Source organism: Aspergillus brasiliensis (assembly GCF_001889945.1).
Source record: "Aspergillus brasiliensis CBS 101740 unplaced genomic scaffold ASPBRscaffold_7, whole genome shotgun sequence".
NCBI classification, from domain to species: Eukaryota; Fungi; Ascomycota; class Eurotiomycetes; order Eurotiales; family Aspergillaceae; genus Aspergillus; species Aspergillus brasiliensis.
Window position 1 is genome coordinate 165209 of NW_027137448.1, and position 19189 is coordinate 184397.

Consider the following 19189-nt stretch of genomic DNA (forward strand, 5'->3'; position numbering starts at 1 on the left):
GTAGCAGTAGTAGCAGTAGTAGCAGTAGTAGCAGTAGTAGCAGTAGTAGCAGTAGTAGCAGTAGTAGCAGTAGTAGTAACAGTAAATAGTGATGAACCATGGGAAATGAGAAAACCCAGGAGATAACCCTTATTGATGATTGTGGTCGGTGAACGAAGGCGCAGTATCTCTTACTATCCCTTGAATACCATTGAACATCGATAAATGAGGGTTTTAGGTACATGTGTCTCCCTTGAGGATGAAACCAGATAATACAGACAATATCTGTTCATAACTATGGAAACAGTGTTGCTTGTGTGGATGTGTAGACTTGAGGCCTGACGATGCAACGTGCGTATCATCGCGTTAATGGTGGGCTTCCAATGAATGGTTTATAATATCCATGAGAATAGTATAGTTTTAAGTTATTATATAGATTGCTAAATGTGATCTGTATACTATATAGTATATAGTATGTAGGGGTCCCGTCCAGTTGCTGAGGGAGGAATGGAGCATTGCCATTGGGATACTAGTAATGACAGGCTAGTAATTGCGCTCGGATCTAACACAAGAGGCTCAATTCCATGTACTAGTTTTTAACAGTATATACTTTATGTGAGTTTACTACTAGTAATAATCGACAGTTACTGGGCCACGAGTGGAAGACCGTAGGTTCGAGTTAATACTCAAGTAAGGTTGCATTATTGTATTGGTCGGAGATAAGGAAGCTGAAATGGTATCTTTTTTCTTTTCGTGGTATCACAAAGTACTACTACTACTTGTTAATTACACATATACTAGTAGACCTCATTAGTATATACAAGCGGCTACTAGTCATAAGTACGAAAGCTAAATCTCGAATGGGTAGAATCACGCTCTGTGAAGAGGCAAAAAGACGGGGAGGAACTTGTGGCCAATGTATCCAGGGATGAAGCCAGATCGGACAATAGACGCAATGTCACGCAGGGGGTTGATGTCAGATGACTATTGGCATAGAAATTGGCGAGGCTTAACAGAAGGCATTGATGGTCGTACAGCGTATGAAACGGTAGGTAGAGGCTCCCCACTACTATTGCGTAAGACCCCTGAAGGCATAGGATGCAGGTTTAGTGGCAAACAGACAAGGGGGATACAGAGCTATACTACTAACTAGTTGTAGAACTTCGAACTGGGCGTGTTGTCAAGTTAACCCTGCTGTAACCTCAGAACCTTTTGTGGCACAACCAACCCGGGTTTTGACCCCCCCACCAGATGACTCGCAAAGGCAACTAACTCTAAACCAAAGCATGAGCCCATCCAGTGCTACCTTTCCTACAGGGCAAAAGCCTGGACCTGGCCTGGCCGAGCTGACTTAAACCTATCCCGGACAGATGGATCAGGCATGTTCAACCCGCCAATCAGATAGCGTCGGCTACTTCTTCCTGCCCATTAGATGGCCCGGTGAATCGAAGAGACAGAGAACTCTTCAGTTTCACTCACCCATCAGATGACACGAGCTACGAGCCGTGACAGGACCCAGCGATGTTGTGGATAGGATCAACGCGCTATGAACTTCCACCAGAAGACAGCACGCCAGGCAGCAAGAATCCCGACATGGCACTCACGTCATGTCGGTGCACCTCGCGACGAGACATGCAGTTTGAGTTTCACGACAGTGTCAAATTTTTATGCATATCACCCTGGAAGAGGTCAAGGAAACGAGGGATGAGTCCAATGGCGAAGATAGAGCTATGACCCTCGTTTCGGAGTTGCTTCGGGCACCAATGCGAAACGATGGTGACGGACGGAGGCAGGGAAGCGGCTGGTATCTAAATATAAACAGTAGAATGTGAAAGCCGATTGGTTCTATCTCAGGCTGTCGAAGGATATGCTGGCAGATTAAGTGACTAGGTAGTTAGTTAGTTATACAGACCTGGATCAATCAATCAGCCAGGGGAGTGAATGGGAGGGTGACGGATCTTGACGAATCTGTATGTATCCCCCTCCTCCAAACGCGGGCACGGAATCTCCAGGGAAACCTTCTTTGGAACAACACATACTTGTAAGGATACTATCGAGGCACAGGACCAGAACCATGGCTTCTGACCCACTAATGCAAGCAATGTCTGGCACCCATCCCTAGTTTCCCATCCCGAAAACAGAACAAGGGAGAGAGGAGAAAAGGAAAGGGGAGAAGGCAGGAAAGCAAGCCGTATAACCATGCCATTACGGAGTACTCCATAATGGTCTAAGGAAAACTGGGGTTGCTACTCACCCCAATCGCTTTTTTCTGCCCCAACCACTGGGTTATTTCGATCGCTAGTTCGCATAAACAGGAAGACTCCACACTAATGCAGCAGTAAAAGCGGGATTCCGACTCTCAAACAACGGCCGTCATGTCTATTTTAGGCAGGTTAACCACCGGAAGAAAGTCAGACTGAACTCTGCAGAGGAGCGCCATTGATCACAAATGCCATGCTGTGATTTCCTGATCAGCAGCAGCCGTCTATCATACGGAGTAGGTCGATCCTCCACTCAGCCAGACGAACTGATGGGGCCGAGAAGAAAGGGGGGCCAGAACCCGAATTCAAATGGGTGATCGGACACGCTGGTTGCCGCAGCAGGAATATGGTGTGGCTTTTTTTCCCCTGCCATGTTCTAGAAGGCCATTGTTCTTTTCTTTTCTTTAATTTCTTTTCGGGGCGGGGAGGAGATGGAGATGGGGGAGAGGAAAAGCCCGTGGCGGCGGTCGTCTCTGCTGGAGAGTAAAGTTTGAGGAGGAGTAGGAGTTGGTTACATGTTCTGGTTAAGTTTGGGACTAGTGAAAGATGCAATAGAACCTCAGGCTATTGAAGGCGCCATTCTGAACTGGGCAGTTGGTGCCCGCGAAGGGGGAAAACCTCGGAGATTTCTCACCGTCAATCAATGCATCAGGGAAGTTTTTGGGGGAGATCTCTCGTGGGCGGCGATGGCGGGTGAGACATCCTGGAACCGGTTATGATGTCAGTCGCGTTCCAAGGGAAAGTTTGTTCGTTTTTGACTTACTCCTCACATTGAAATGCAGCCATTGGAGATGGACCAAAGTAAGGTGGTGGTACTTGTTAGATATTGTGGAATTCGTCCTGGGTTTCATGGCTAGCCCAACATCACCAAGGATAACAACTGCAGCATTTAGAAAATAGCTTATTAGAATATTATTAATGATAATAAAGTGACCGGGATTACGGAGTTGAAAGAACTTCACATGGCAGATAGACAATGGACGGACGGAGTCAATTTCAGGTCCATCCATTGTCTCCAAGCGAACTACTGCCCTAAGAATCTTACTTTTAGTGACTACTTAGTTTAGTTAACTATCCATCTACTACTGACTAGCATCGAGTCCTGTCAGATGCACGACCCTTTAGTACGGTCGCGATGGATGCCGATGCTGGCCCGTCAGGCGGATCCCAAGAACCAGGAACCAGTGGATGGTGACACTGCAGACCAGGGGGGCCGATGACAAATAATGCAGCCTCTTTCCCTCGATCCTTCGGCTGACTCAGGACGGTTGCTCTGCCACACTGTCACAGCCGAGCCGCTGGGTCAGCCATCCCCATCTTTGAGTGCGCGATCCATAGTTGACGGTCTAGTTCTTGACACGCTCCCACTAAATCGTCTGTCGCGACTCGTGCAACTCCTCGTTTCACCATCCTAGGAACGAATTATATTCTTGTATTCTTCGTTCTAGAAGAAATGTCATTGAGCAGTCGGAGTTTCCGAAGAGCGGCAGAGTCCCAGGAATATCATGAAACTACTCTGACCCGCGGTTGCCTGTTTTCTCTTTTTTCCCCTTTTCCTTTTACGTGGTATGCTTCTTGATTATTTTTTTTCTCGCTAAAAGAAAAGATCGATTGAGTGTTCAGATGGTCTTGTACGGAGTACTTAGACTATACATAGACGCCCGGGTGATGGCCGGATGATCGGGGGATGAATTGGTCTGACCTGCGAGATCCAGGCTGGATCTACACCCTTGCTCCATTCCTGCACGATCTGGGATCTGACAACAGAATTTTTCCTGGGAGGGGAAATTAAAAAAATATTTTGGAAAAAGGAATTAGGAAAATAAAAACAGAATAAATATGAAAAGAAGGCTAAGAAGTGCGAACCACTAGACCTGATCGGGCATCCCGCTGCAGGTGCGCCCCTCGGTGGCAACAATTGGGCCTGTCATTTTTGGGCAAAACTCTCTCACCAGCCTCTTTTGCCCTGCTGCTGACTGCGTCATCGGTGGCTGATGTCCGCGCGCAGCCACCTTTTCTTTCCTAATCGGGATGTCCCTCATCACTTCCCGAGTCCCCTAGTCCCTATCGAGGACAGAATAGTTCACCTAGTCTCAACTCTCTCCTCCCTCACCGTCAGAAGACCCTCCCCCCCCTTCTAGAACACCCAGTTTAATACGAATAGTTTGCTTTCTTTACCGCTATATGCTATACTACCCAAGGCATGCACTAGGTAGGTCATGGATCTCTCTCTCTCTCTCGCTAAACCCGCACGCTCAGTCGCCACCTCCTTCTCTCGGCGAATCGATGAGTCCTGCAGGACTAACATTAACTAGACTAACCAGATCGTAAACAGTGATTCACCCAGATCCTTTTGCGACACCGCAACGGGCACGTTGTACTAGTCCATACCCCATACTGGATACCACTCCGTACTAGACACTAAAAGGATTGCCCAGCAAGGCCAGCAGAAGCTCTTCCTGTTTGGGAAGGAGCCCGTGGTACGGAGACTGGATAGACTGGGTCCCCTTCCTGCGACAGAGGCTAGTACCCTCACCTCACCATTGACAAATCATTCACGGTGGATGCAGCCCTGATCTGGCGAGCCACGAGGATCGCTCCATTTAGGTTTGCACGCGAAGACTTGACGGGCTTACTCGGTCTGGAGACTTCAGCGCGATCGTTGGTCGTTAATTATGGGTCAGCCACAGAACAAAACTTTGACCGTCTCGCTGGTTCGTACCGAACTCTCCTGTCAACTGGGCGCGGGGCAGACTGCCAACTAGAGAAAATGGACAATGCTCTTTTGAGATACCACCCCGGAGATTAGTACTGTCATCGCTCAAACTTAGCTTGTCATGATTCGATGTTTCCGACTTAGGGTTTTGTGCTTGAATAGTCGGGCACATGCCGAACCTCCGATCTCAACTTCGTTAAAGTTGCCTTAAGCTTTGGAACTAACCTAGGCATCAGCATCAAGTTTGTGACTTGTTGATCGTGATTGATGTTGGACAATCCGGTCTATCCCCTCCCCAGTTTTTGACACCTGGGCTTAACGTCTTGGGATGCAGCACCGGCGCTAGAGAGACAAGAAGGAGCAGACCGTTTATGGGCTTCCGCATTACGGGCATTAAGCGGATAGTTTAGTGTTCTCTTAGGATTGGACCTTTTTGGTGAAGACTTGTGGACAGATGGCGTGAACAAACTCTGACCGGTCTCTGTTTAAAGCCCGCTAATATTGGGTACACATTACACAGTAGTGCAACCGGGCGTGTGTGCATCTACATCTCCGCTCTTCCTCTCCCTTTCTCTCGGACGATAAGAACGAGACAGGAAAGCGGATCTCGTCTTGTTCAGCGCGCCACCCAAGGGAGTGGTCCTGACCGGTCCCCACGATAGCATTCCGTGGGACCAACACGTACCTGGATAACCACTCTGTTCTCTCGCATTACCATTGCCATTGCGACTCGGTTGATGCCAGATCCCTGGGACGGAGTACACATCGTGCACACTCCCGCTTTGCTTGGCCCGTGACTCTGTCATTTATCATTTGTCATTGGCCGCGGCGGTGATTCTCCCGTTCCAGGGGGAGGAACCAATCAGCCGGGTCGCTTTCCCAGAGCGACTTTTCCGATCGTCCCACCGGTGGAGTACGTCATGGGCTCGTGACTGGATACACGCCCCAATCCATCCCATTTTTGACACTAAACACCAAAGGAGGATTGCGCCCCGTTCACACAAAACTAAAAAGTCACTGACTGTCACTCGGTCCATTTTTCAGCTCTGCCATGTTCATGTTCTATCCGTGGTGGGATCCAACCAATGCCCAGGCTGGCCCCACTGCATACAGGCCACAGTCCACCCACTAGACTAGTCTATCATATGTCTGGGTTTCTCAGTGTCAGAACTATTAATCAGTCAACCATGGATGCAGTCCCCGCCCCTGTCATCGCTCTTGTCCTCATGTGGTTGTCATTCTTGGAACTGGATCTTAAACTTTGCCTCCTTTTTCTCCTCGGGGGCTTTTTCTTTTTGCCTAGGAATCCCAGAACTCTCCCGAACTTTGGAACAAACTCGTGCGCGGGCGCTGCCCGTCACACAGAAAGGGGAGGAGGAGAAGAAGGAGGGGGTTGGTTCGGGATCCAGACAATTTACAACTAATTAATCCCACTTTATCGCAATAACAGTCATGCATATCATTCGTTAGCAGAGGGCACCCAGGCCCAGTATCTGGCTCTCCGATCCTAATTAAACCGAGTCATTCCCAACTTTTCTTGCATGGACCTTGCTTGGTCGCGGCCGAGAAAGACAGACACTGACTGCAACCCTTTGTAATGAATCCTGGTTCAATCTGCAGGGCAATTTGGCCCCTCTAATCGCGGCATGTCAACCTCCAATACCCACCTCCTAACCGACAAGCTGAGATGTCATATGCACGGGCAATGGATCTTGCATAATATATGGGTAATAGTGACCAATCATCTCCTAGCCCATACTCGTCTAGACGGCATTGGCTACCGACGTTAGTCATGTTACCTACTCAGACCACGCCGCTACGAAGGGATAGAGAGGGGCTTGCGGAGAGGCTACTAGTAGCACGCTCCATGAAGATTAGAGAAAGAAAGAGAGGGGAGAGATGGGGGCAGCAATAAGTGGAGGAGGAAGGAAGCCGAGTGACCCTGGAAGGGAGACGCTGAAAGTGACGGTAACGCACTTGAGGCTCTCTCTCCCTTCCAACGAAAAACGGTAGCAGCGTTAACCGGTGATGAGCCAAGGTCAGCACCTCATATTCAAGGCAGGTGGCTTTATTTTCCGTCTACTCCGAATAAATTCGAGCAAGGTGATCGTATAGATACTTACCATGGGTCTCTTTTTGGAAAACCGTGAAATTAATTGGTCAATATTACTAGTACTACACTGTGACTGCCGTTAGAAACGGACGAGCGATGGAAAGAAAACTGGGAAGACAGGCCGACGTGGATCTTCTGACCACCAGATTGCAGCTCATCTGGTAAAGCAAAGTGGGGTCGGGTCCATGGAAGAGAAGAACACACTTTCGGCGATCAGCCCTTCCTTGTCCCGGAACTTGGGACCTCTAGTTAGTAGTAGTCAGTTAGTCACAATCGATCAAGGGCCTTCTCCTCTGCTTGCTATTAGGTGCTGCCGGCCTATGACCGAATTTAGCTTCCTAATCTTTTCTGTCATTCGGCTGAGATTTCCCCGCTGTGGGATCCTTCGAGACTCGTCAAGACTCTCTTCACGGGACTGGGAGAGAGAATGAGAGAGAGAGAGCGAGCACCTACCACTGAAAGTATCGGTAGTATCATGATCGATACCGATGAGACCATCTTACCGGTCGATCGGACCTTCGCCCTGCTATATTACCTTGCAGCGGGCGAAACGCCATAGCCGTCACAATTTATAGTAAGTAAGTAGTGTTAGGAATTCTGCAAGGCAGGTAGACAAATAGAACCCTTGTGCGATGATGGTGTGGGCACGCTCCCTCCTCCTCCTTCCTGTCTTGCTTGTACAGTGTTATTGTTATTTATTAGTGTGGTATTCAGTGGCTTTGATTAACTTTCATCCTAACCATCTTTAATCTAGGCGCATACTGGTTTGGGGATAAGCTATGACTTGTGATGCAGTTGGTGGTCTCTGTTTGGTCAGAAGTGGCCCTACGCGCCTGTTCTGACACCAACACCGCTGTGGAGTCAAAACCCGGCGATCTCATGTGCTATGGGTTTGCTTTTTTTTTTTTTCTTTTTCTTCTCTCTTTGCTTTTGATTTCCACCTTGTATCCTCTTATTATTTTATTTTATTCTTAAAATTCCTATCTTGTGTGCATTTTCCCTCGAGTCCCCGCCCGTGATTGGCTTGGGGAAATTCATTTCCATAGCTGAAAAATGAATTTCCTCTTGACCACCAGTACACACACCACCACCCCAGCCCAAACTAAGCCCCGGCCCCCTCTCCTGCATGACCACTAAGATCGTTTTTGGCTAGACCTGCAGCCATGCCTGCTCCGGACCGTTCCTGAGCGAGAGGATTTGCTTCCTTGCTTCTCCTTAGCTCCCCTCCCGTGCAGTACGGACACTGCATTTGGTGTGCCCAATTGGTTGGCCCAATTAGTGGATTGGAGATGATGGCATGCTGGCTGGCCTACATGAGAGGAGGAGGAGGAGGAGGAGGAGGAGGAAGAAGAAAGAAGAGGAGGAGGCGGCGGGCGTCCTTACTACTTACTTACTGCTACTACCACCCTGTGCAACGTAGCGGATGGGCGACTAATAGCAGGGCTGCTTAAGTCCGGCCTACCTAAGTAGTAACCAAAAACAAAAACTGAAGATTTATTAACTACTCCGTACATTGCCTGCGCTGCAGGAAGCTTTTTCCGTGGGCTTTTCTTTTTTAAATCAAGCACGGTTGGCTCTCGGTCTTTGTACCACACACACCCCCACCTTATACGGCATTTTTTAATTAAGCAGAAACAGCAGCAGTAATTAAGTGAGACGTTCTGTACCACTTTGCAAAATGATGAGGGCAAACCCCGAACACTACCACCTTCTTCTCTGTCTTCTCGCCACCGTAGGTTTGGAAAGTTAATTTTATAAAGATTAAATAAGAATTGCTGCCATACTTAAGTTTACTTTTATACTACTAGCACGATCAATTCATTCACCGTAAGGATTACTTATTATTGTTTAGTTTTAATTTTAGTTTTAATCTATCAATGAAGTAAAGTATGTACTCCGATAAATAAAGTAACCCATTTCCTTGAACTTACGGGGCGATCAACCACTCGAAAAAAAAGAAAAAGAAAAAAACAGAAAAGAAAAACAACCGCGGTTCCTAAAGTAGATGGATAGTAGATATAAACGAAAAGCGCGCCCGTGTTTCACAGAGAGAATCCCTAAAAAAAGAAAAGAAGGGGAAATCGGATGACAAACAAGTCTAACCGACTTAGCTCGTTTCTGGAATTTTACCAGTTATGAACTTTTGGATGGGGCGGCGGACTCTCCTCTCTCTGTGCTGTGTGGAAGGGGAGGAGGAGGAAGAAGAGGAAGAGGGGGGAAGGGAGGAGTTCCCAGTTTCAGCTTCGTTTTGCCCTGGCCGGCGCGCGAGCCAGCCTCGTCTAGCCGATGATGCCGCCAACCATCGCGGATTCCCCTCCCCCTTCCTTCTTGTCCCTTGACCTTTCCTCCTCCTCCTCCTCCACCACCTCCTAATCCCCGGCATATGATAGTGCTATAATAAGTTGTGTCCGGGGAATCCCGAGTCATTCAAAACAGGGGGAGGTTATTACGATGAACCATTCAAAAAGCAAAAACTAGGTGAGAGTTTCGGAAAGGAATGGATGGAGATATGGGGGGATTGTACATGAACTTCCTCGCTCCTCAGTAGACATTTCGGGCTTTAGCGCCGCAATGGGGAGGGAGGAATACTACTATCGCCATCCAGGTATCTGCCTACGTACCCTATCTACTACTACTAGACAGACGGGACATCTAGTACATGCATGCATAGCACTTGCATGGGTACTACTCACTAAATAACACACGGAATACGCTCAGATAGGATTTCCTGATGGCGATGGGCAGGTAGGAATACATACAGGACGAACTTACCCAAGTGAGTAGGAGTATTTACTGTAGTATCCAGTCATTTTAACTAGGATGTGAACACAGTGAACTGTTCACCTTGTAGCGCCACTGAGATAATCTCACCTTTTTTTTTATTATTTTATAATTCTGTATTATGATGTTGCATTTGTTTTGTGTTTACTTTTTCTTATCGCTTACTCCAGTCATTCTTTCTTCCTTCACCCCCTCTGTACTAGTTGTTCGACGCAGCCTCCCTGCGCCCGAGACGGGTAATCACTCCAGATCCCGAGCCCTTGGCACCATCTGTCAAAGACAACCTTAAGAGCGAATATTATTATCGATTGAGACGAGGTTGAGAATTGGGGTAAGGAAAAAGAAACAAAAGAAAGCAAAGAAGAATGGCATTCTTCGAATAATAATAATAACAATCATAATAATAACCATAATATTCACAATACACAAAGAAAACATCAACGAATCAAATTTGTATCATTTTTATCTACTTCTGATTGAGCGAAAATACTAAAACCGATATTCTGCACAATTTCCCATTCTTCTCTCTGTCCCCTCCTTCTTTTCAAATTTCCCCCATCTTCTTCTTCTTCAAGTTCTCCTTCCCCCCCTCTCTCTCCTCTGTGCATGCCTTCTGGATACCGCCGGAGCAAATGACGGTGGTCTGTAGTTTGTGGCTACTGTATCCACTCCCACCCATGATCGTCGGTTTTCTTGGGTCTACTTTGGCCCCCCCCCTCTCCCCTCACCCACACTCTCTCACACTTCTCCTTCCCCCCCCCCCGGTCCCCGCCCCCCCTGTTCTTGTCATTTACCCATGGGTTAGTAGGCTAGTCAGGTTGACTTATGGATGGCGTTAGTATGGGACAGCTGACGGACGGCAACTGCCAGTGCCAGTGTGTGAGCGCGCGTGCGTGAGGAGGGAGTTTCAGAAGAAGAGATCTTGTGGCCTCTGACTCGACTTTCCCTTTTCCTCTTTAATTTTGTTATTGTTATTATTATTACTTGCCGATTTCAATGTAGGGATACTAGTCCTCCGTATACATGTCGCTATTTTTTTTATTTTCTTCCTCTTCTAAACTTCTTTCTAACCGCGAATGGCATCACTAAAATGTACAGCTTGTCTTGCAGGATCTCGGAGTTGGACGTGCATAATCCAGCAAGTAGCATTGTTATTGTTATTGTCTTCCAGGAAAAAAAGGGAAAGGGAAAGGGTTAGTTTAGTTTAGTGGAGGGTAAAGTGAAAAATAGAGAGAGTGAGGAAAAGGAAAGAAGAATAGGGAATAATTCAAAGCGAAAAATAAAATAAAAAAGGCAAAAAAAGGAAAAATAACCTAAGAAGGAAAAAAAATGAAAATCTAAATTCGAAAATGAAGAAATAGGAAGAAAAATATGTGAAGGAGGAAGAAAAAAAAAGAAAAGATTGAGGGGCGTACGAAAAAAGAAAAAAGGGTTAAAAAAAAAAGAAAAGTAAAAAAAAAAAAAGAAAAGAAAAAGAAAAAAGAAAAAAAAGAAAAAAAAAGAAAAGGACTGAACCCCGACAACCTTGAAAGAGAGATCTGGTGTCCACCCAGCCCAGATCCAATTGTTGAGCTGCCTCACTCCTTACCTTGCATAACCTTGGTTCAGCTGTCTCCATCGTCATCGTGTGCGGCGATGTCAAGGTACTTTTAAACTCAGGCGCTGGTAAGTATATTACTATTATCTATCGCCCATGTTCCTCTCCTCAACTATCGTCGTTCAGATTCATTATCTACGCTCTGTGGCCTCAGTGGACTTACCCTGTTAACCCTTTTACCTCTTTCCGTCTCTCTTTTGCTCCTCCATCTCTTGATATCCACCTCATTCCTCCCCCCTCCCCTCTCCTCCCCGCCATTTAATTCCACCACCAATCCTCCTCAAATCTACTACTTATTCTCTTCACAACCCAAGAGGTTTGACGTGTGGGGTCTTATAATTTTCTTTTACCCCCTCCAACTTGCCTTTCGATCTGTGTGGAAGCCGCAGGCCGGCTATACTTGTGCAATCAAGCCTCCCTGCTCTGGACTTCTGTTCTGCCTAGCATAGTGGAATAGTTACCTCGGAATTCTTTTCCTTCCTTTTGGCAGTGTTTGTCTATGTCCCAGTACCGTGAACTGGGCGAGGATTCTGGAAAAATGGCCATTTCCTACGCAAGTGGACTTCCAGCGGATCATACTCCTGCTCTTCCGTCATTCAGAGAGGTGAGCCAACATACACTGGGCCTGGCAGACCGACCGGTGTTCCCGCCATATGAGGCTCAAGCGAAACTAACGTACTCCTCGATAGCTACTCCCGCCTCATCTCCATGATGAGATCGAATCGACCTCATATTTCACCTCTCGCCAGCATGCGCGCGAGCGCCCTACATCAGCAGCTCACGAACTGACGTCCAATCCCCGCCCTTTCTCTGATCGTCCTCCCTACGGATCGCCCCCGAAACTGCCATTCGCCGGCGACTATGCCGCCAGGTCGAGTGAACCCCAAAGCCGGATGGCTGGACACCCGACCGACCCCATCACCGGCTCTCCTCGCTACGTTTCTCGTGGGCCAAGTCCGATCCTACCATCCATTCGGGATCTTCAATCGCTCCCTGAACGGGGAATGAATACTTCGGGCGCTGCTTACCCAGAACCAAGGGCCCTTTCTCGACCAGACTTCGCAGCGCAGGAATTCAGGGCGGCCCCGGTTGGCCCCCACGCATATCCCCCTACCAACATTCCAGGCACAGTACCGGGTGATAGGAGGAGCATGGATTCTTTCCCAGTCATGTCCAATCAGACGGGCTATCCCTATCCCGCAATGGCTTATCAGAGTGACTCCGAACAAGCCTCTCCGCAATCCCTTTCTCATGCCCAACAATCAAACTTCGGTATCCTTGGAGACTCGACTGATCCCAAGAACAAGCGGAGACGGGGCAACCTGCCCAAGCCCGTCACGGACATTCTGCGTGCCTGGTTCCATGAGCATCTTGACCATCCGTATCCGAGTGAGGAGGACAAGCAGATGTTCATGACTCGCACCGGACTCACGATTAGCCAGGTTAGTAGGAATATCTTTTGTCGACCGAATCAGCATATGCTAATAAGTTTCCATTTACAGATCAGTAACTGGTTTATCAATGCTAGACGGCGTCAACTTCCTGCTCTTCGGAACCAGATGCGAAACGGCGGAAACGACATTGACTCTCAAAGGCAATCTCCTTTCAGTGACATGGACCAGACGTCCCCGGAATCAATGCCGTCTCCTCACCAGATTGTCAAATCATAAATTGTCTGCGAACACAATTGGACACCCCCCCTTTGGGCTGAGCGTCAGTCTGGATGCCATTACCGCAAGATACATCCGACATTTCATGAGTTATGGGGCTTCGGGATACCAAGAATCAATTAGACACGAGAGTTCGCCAACACACCCATCTTTAATTTTTCTTTTCGATCATCAAAGAATTCTACGACGAGCCGAGTGAGATGGAAAACTGCTCTTGATACCCTTTACCGTTTATCTAATCGACTTTCTAATTATCGCGCATGGCTTCAACATTAGAGGGGTTGTACGGCTAGGAGCGCAGGTTGGGAATGGCAGCTGCTGAGGTGTGCGGCTCCAGTCTCACCTGTGCGCCCTTGCGTCCCTAATGTGACTGCCTATGGCGATATTGCATCTCTAGGTGTTTTTGGTCATTTTATCAGCTATCTTATTTTCCTATGTTCTGTCTTTCTATACTAGATCAACGTGTTTCCTTTGTCTTTTGGCGCGCTTACACTTGCAAATCGGTTGTGATGGGTTTCACTTGGAGATGAGGATCAAGCATATGCATGACTTTTTTGTACAGTATAAGTACGGATGATGTGACCATGTCAAGTTAGACTGTCTTTCCCTTTCATTTTCTGCTTACAATTTTTTGGGAGGTCATCTCAGGTTTTGGAATTAGACAAAAATTGAGAACATTGGTTATTACCCAGATAGGCTCCATTTTGGAAAGTCCGCATTGACTCGGACGCACTCCCTCTCCTTTTTCTCTCTTGTTCATTTACCCTTTTCATGCATTTTCCGTCCCTCCTTATAAGACAGACCATGGTTGAGCTGGTTAAGGTTCCCCAATCTCACATCCGGGCGGTACCGTGCATTTCTGGCATTCGTCACAAACCCTTACCCAAGGCTGCACTGCAGCTTGACGAAAACCCATTGGTGCAGGTTTTGTTAGGCCCACCACCGCATGAGGCGATCGCCAGAGGAATGGAGGAGCCAACTCATTCTCAGATAGTCCCCTGGTGGGCGGTAAGAGAACCATGGAATCCGTCTCGCATTTCTGATCCGGAAGATCCATGGGTTGAAGACCATTGTGAGACGCATGCAACATTGGAATCGGCCCACCCTGGACGGCCACTCATAGCCTCTAGCCTTGCGGTGAGCGCCGGAAAGGACAGGCGGGAGGCGTGCTGTCACACGTCATGAGAAAGAACTACGAAGGCCTAAATTTTGGTTCCGGCCAGTCGGGACGGCTAGATCGCCAAGTGCCAGTTACCGAGAAGTGCGCCTCGTGGATAGTCCAAGCCCAGTTGTTGCAGGGAGGCCGTTCTACGTCGTTGGACGGCGCTGCTGCTTGTCAAGTGTTCGGACTCTCAGACGGGCGCGAGCGCTTTTTGCTATTCGGCCAGCTCTTGCGGTAAGGCGGCCTTGGGATCCTGGATCACCCGAGGAGGTCATCTTGGACGTCTGTGCGGGCGTACGTAGGTCGACCCTTGGACTCCGTATCAAATCGTACTGAAAGGGGAGGGAGGGGGGCGGCAGCGACCATTTGTCCTCAGGTCTCATGAGCCACACACGCAGCATTACTGTTGCATGGGAGACACTCGAGGCTGGTCTTCTTGGGCCCCTCTTTTCTTCTTTATTCCCAACGGTCACCGGCACGGAAATCCATGCAGGCCAGAGACAGGCGGACGGGCGGAAGATGCCTCCGGAACCATTGAAGAAGCAGATCAGGCTCGTCGAATGTGGCACAGGGCTTGACCCCAGCTGCACGAAGCACGGGGGAAGGAGGTGAGGGAGGGGAAAGGAAGGGATTTAGAAAGCAGGATCTATCCGATCTATCACATGGCGGTGAATCTGGCTGCCGCGCATGGGGATCCCAGGTACTCCGGATGTCACCTTTCAAAGCGAGGGGGGAATCGCTCGGATCAAGGATGAGCGGCATTCTACTGGAGGATGGGGGAGGGGGAAGGATAGGACTACACAGGATGTGTCTTGACAGGAACGCAACTCGAGTCAGGGCCTGCTTTGACACGACAGCTCAACGGTCAAGGGGATGCAGATGGGCATGAAGAAATACGAAGAGGTATTGCATGACACCCGTCCTAGCCCTGATCCCCGATCAGAAGATGGAGACAGGTCGGCAGGTCAGCCGGCCTATCATCACCTTTCGCCCTGGGCTTGAAGGTTCTACCTGTACCTGTACATGCGACCGACCGATTGCAAGTCCGTCGTGAAGTATTCACCCATCGATGCAGAGAAAACCTGGAAACCACCCAGCTGCACCCCACTCTAGTGCGGCAGATCTCCCTTTCCCTAGGATGAGGGAGGGGATCGACACTGAAGGTCAATAATTTAGTGCCCTTTGCTGAATATTGTTGGCTCTGTGACTGCTGTACGATTAAAATCACCGAACATCCCCGCCAGGTTGCCGCGGATCACTTTTCCCACCCCTGGCCGTGGGATATTATCTCCACGCTGCAAGGTGTGAGTCAGTAACGAACTCCTCGCGGCTTTATACTGCATTAACGGGTTGGGAGGAACCCCACTGCGTGCAACAATCGCGATGCCTACAGAACCGCCTCGCCACACTCACCAGCCACAATGCCTGTCGTCAGCGCCTAAAGGAGCATTTCCGGAGCCTATCATCTGTACCGGGTACATGGGACTATGTACGAAATGTGGGTGGATATGGGCTAATGCACGCGCCATCCTTGATTCCTCCCAACCAATCCAGGGTCATAGCTCTGGGAAGAGCTGCGACATGTTATACTAGTTACTACCCATGGAGCTCTGCCCGATCCAGTTCGACTGGAAGGCAAGTGTGCAACGCTCGGTCCTCTCAGCTGCACATTCGGGATTGTCGTTCTTTGACGAATGACATCTCAGAAAAAACTAAGCATTTAGGCACCTGAATTGCATTGCCTGACAGTCTGACAGAGCTTTCTTTCCCCTCACCCTTGTGGTCATGTTCTACCTACTGCGGAAATCCGAGAGATCATTTCTCGGGCGGAAGTAACCACCGATGAGGACCAATCTCATCCATTCTCTAGCGTGTCTAGTTGGCCGTCATGCAAGTTCATATCCTGGGGGCTACCTACTACCCACTTGCATGTACGTCAGTCACGGTGGCTTGTGTTCATACCCAAACGCAATCCGGGCACTCGGGATTTGACACACTGATACAGGGCGATCAATCCGTTGGCTGGAATCTTTGCCCAGAGTCTGGTCCGGTGTGGGGGTTGAGTGTCGTGTGTCTGTGTGTGTTGTATTGTGCATTCGATGTGCGTACGTATACCCCATACCAAACCGACATATATGCATACATACGTCGACATGTCTGAGGCGAAATGCAAGCTACAACTGCAGGTCGTTCATTACTTACCTGCCTGCCTATCTGTATGTGATATGGTGGAGGAGCTCCCTTCAAACTTACTAGGTGTGACAACAGATCCATATTGCATCTTGCCTGGCCCCCTTTTCCTTTTTCGTTGAATTTTTTGCTTTTCCTTTTCATTCTTGTTCAACCCTAGCCCTACGGGCGCATGCTGTGGAATGCATGGGTACCATGGTTCATCCAGCGCCCTGTGCGTTTACTCCTCATTTCCCAACTCCCTGCCTCCTGATATCATACGAGGGTTTCTGCTGCTGCATCATCGCTGATTTCTCTCCATTTGCATGCGTGCGCTGGCGCCTATGCCATGGTTCAGAGTCTTGGACCCCCATATCGATTCCCAAAGCGGTAACGATCTCCGTGTTATTGCTTATGTTGTGTGATGGGGTTTGGTTATGCCAGCGTCGAGCTTACATAGGTTGGATCATTTATCCGCCTGAGACACGAGGTATGGTTTACCTGGTCAACTTAGCAACCAACCTTAAAAGAGAACAGGCTAAGTTATGGGGATTGGGTTTAGTTAATTTCTCTTCCCCTCTGGTTTCTCCCTTGATTTGTTTCCGGGCTATCATGATCTTATAGGGTATGTAGTTTGCCTCATTTGGGAAAAAGTCCTGGTTTTGGGCAGGAAGCCTAAAAGCTAGCAATTTAGCTGCTCTTCCCTTTGTATGTGTGGGGTATGCACAGGGATGATGTTGATGGTGTTGATGATGAGTTTGATTAACGGTTCTAGTCCTTGTGTGCTGTGTAACGTGGACGAAGTTGGGGGAGCTTGGGGAATGGGGGAAGGGGGTAGGGATTTATCTCACGTGAATTCGCGTAGACTGTTATGTAGGGATGGCTGTAGAACTCTTCCAGTCCCAGCTAATCTCTGAGTCGAACTAATTATTCAGAATTGAGTAATCCCATCTAATCATGGCAGGTGAGTGAGTGGATTAGATACCGTGTCTGTCTGTATGTATGCTTAGGAAACTACTTATCTCTTTACATTTACTCTAGATCGATAGCAAGATAGATACCAGCCTGACATGTACTGAATAGAAATCTCTGTACTTAGTAGTATATACGTACCTTTCCCTTGTTTTGAGTTACAGTACTTTGGGTACATAGCTAGCTATTATTGCATCCCTAAGCACCTTTTCTCACATCTTTCCCTCCGTCGGGAATAGTATCCGGACAGTATAAGGTGATTTTAAGTAGGGATTGGTATGTATATGTAACCTAATTAGAAGGAAGGGAAGTTAGTGAGTTTCTTAATCTTAACGAAGAATCTGATAGTGATAGCGATAGCTAGATAGCTTCATGGCTTGATAGTAAGCCATGAGCATAATACTATTACGTAGTTGATACTATCGTCCCTTTTTTTTCTTCTCTTTCTACCACATTCAATCTGCTTCATCTCGATACTTTTCTGAATTAGTACAAACTGGGGGGAAATTGAAGTTAAATGGATAATACTACTGACTACTATTAGTAGTTACCTTAAGTTCGTTAATATATACTAGCTGACATGTATATTACCTCCGTGGAATAGGAATTACTATTTAGTATATAGCAGCTTAAGGTCTACAGAGTAATCACAGCACTCAGAAGAGGCTTGGTGAATAGTGCTTTCAATTGACTGGACAGAATTATTGGTGTTTTTTTGTTTTGAGTGTGCTTGGTTCGTCGTATTAAGTAAGTACTACTTGAGGATATCTCTTGGGTATGGTCCTCATGTTGGGCTTATGTTTGGTGCAGAGTAACAATTTTGAGTGATACGTTACCCCTAGGGATATATACTCCATATAACATGATAGTAATTTATGATAGTAGTGGTCGTGTTGAGGAATTGTAGGTTCGATTATTTATATATGAGCAGTGGGAAGGTCTTGGTTGGGTCTATATTAGAAGTGGTAGTATCACTTATGGTGTGAATAGTATATTAGTGCCATGGAAGACATAGGTACCTCTCACAGGAAATACTATCGAGAAAGGTAGATTATATTTATTGATTGATTGATTGATTCATCCATCTGACAAGCGAATAAAGGATCATAGTATATAATGGATTATATATCTCACATGTCAAGATGGATGGCTGTATGGTTTGGGCATGTGCAAAGTAACAAGCTCGGCACGAGCACATACGGATCGTAAGGAAGCCTGACATTCCACTGCTACGGTATACCTCTGCTCCTATCGCTTACGGCCATCAGGTACCGGGTAAGATCGTAAGCGCCACAGTGGCTCTCTAGAACCGGCCACGAAAACAGAATAGACCCTGGCTGAGGACGGTTCAAGATGCTGCAGGGTATCGAACCAAACGTCACTTCTCTGCTAACGGGTATGCACATCTGGTTGTGACACGTGGAAAACAAGTGACAGGGCCCAATAGCGCCATTAATACCCGGGAATGCTTGGTGCCACCATGGAGACCACCAGCGGTTGATAGGTTAAATGACGAGCATGGTCTGCTATCCTAGGGATGTTAGTGGCCAGAGATACATGCAGGCCTCCGTCCGGAGTCACTCCCGAGAGCCAACGGCATATTGTTGACTGCCCTGTGTCAGGATAGCGCGGATACTACATCGACCCATCCTCGATCCAGAATACATGAGTGGCCATTTGTTCTTCTCATGCCAACGAGCATAATCCGAGAATGGCCAATCATGCATCAACTTTGCCTGACTATGGCCATTTCCATCCTGCACAAGAAG

The 19189-nt window shown here is 47.9% G+C and overlaps 4 protein-coding genes across 4 annotated transcripts; 3 read left to right on the forward strand and 1 right to left on the reverse strand.

Annotated features, from left to right (window-relative positions):
* Window positions 1-1903: 1903 nt before the first annotated feature.
* ASPBRDRAFT_43731 (uncharacterized protein) lies at window positions 1904-2244 on the reverse strand (the record flags this gene model as incomplete). The annotated part of the gene is made up of 1 exon (XM_067625050.1): window positions 1904-2244. Exon 1 carries the CDS (start codon window positions 2178-2180, stop codon window positions 1905-1907), a length of 276 nt encoding a protein of 91 aa, XP_067478117.1. The 5' UTR covers window positions 2181-2244.
* Window positions 2245-11985: 9741 nt separating this feature from the next.
* Window positions 11986-13117, forward strand: ASPBRDRAFT_126964 (homeobox domain-containing protein; the record flags this gene model as incomplete). The annotated part of the gene is made up of 3 exons (XM_067617922.1): window positions 11986-12051; window positions 12137-12889; window positions 12950-13117. The coding sequence occupies 3 exons, from the start codon at window positions 11986-11988 to the stop codon at window positions 13115-13117; spliced, it is 987 nt and encodes a 328-aa protein (XP_067478118.1).
* Window positions 13118-13921: 804 nt separating this feature from the next.
* Window positions 13922-15970, forward strand: ASPBRDRAFT_55544 (uncharacterized protein; the record flags this gene model as incomplete). Its single annotated transcript, XM_067627402.1, has 9 exons — window positions 13922-14041; window positions 14080-14125; window positions 14270-14429; window positions 14459-14581; window positions 14678-14887; window positions 15137-15243; window positions 15377-15442; window positions 15524-15871; window positions 15903-15970. 9 exons carry the CDS (start codon window positions 13922-13924, stop codon window positions 15968-15970), a joined length of 1248 nt encoding a protein of 415 aa, XP_067478119.1.
* A 50-nt stretch (window positions 15971-16020) lies between these two features.
* ASPBRDRAFT_594043 (uncharacterized protein) lies at window positions 16021-16548 on the forward strand. The gene has a single exon (XM_067628055.1). The coding sequence runs from the start codon at window positions 16168-16170 to the stop codon at window positions 16438-16440; it is 273 nt and encodes a 90-aa protein (XP_067478120.1). The 5' UTR covers window positions 16021-16167; the 3' UTR covers window positions 16441-16548.
* The last annotated feature ends 2641 nt before the right edge of the window (window positions 16549-19189 follow it).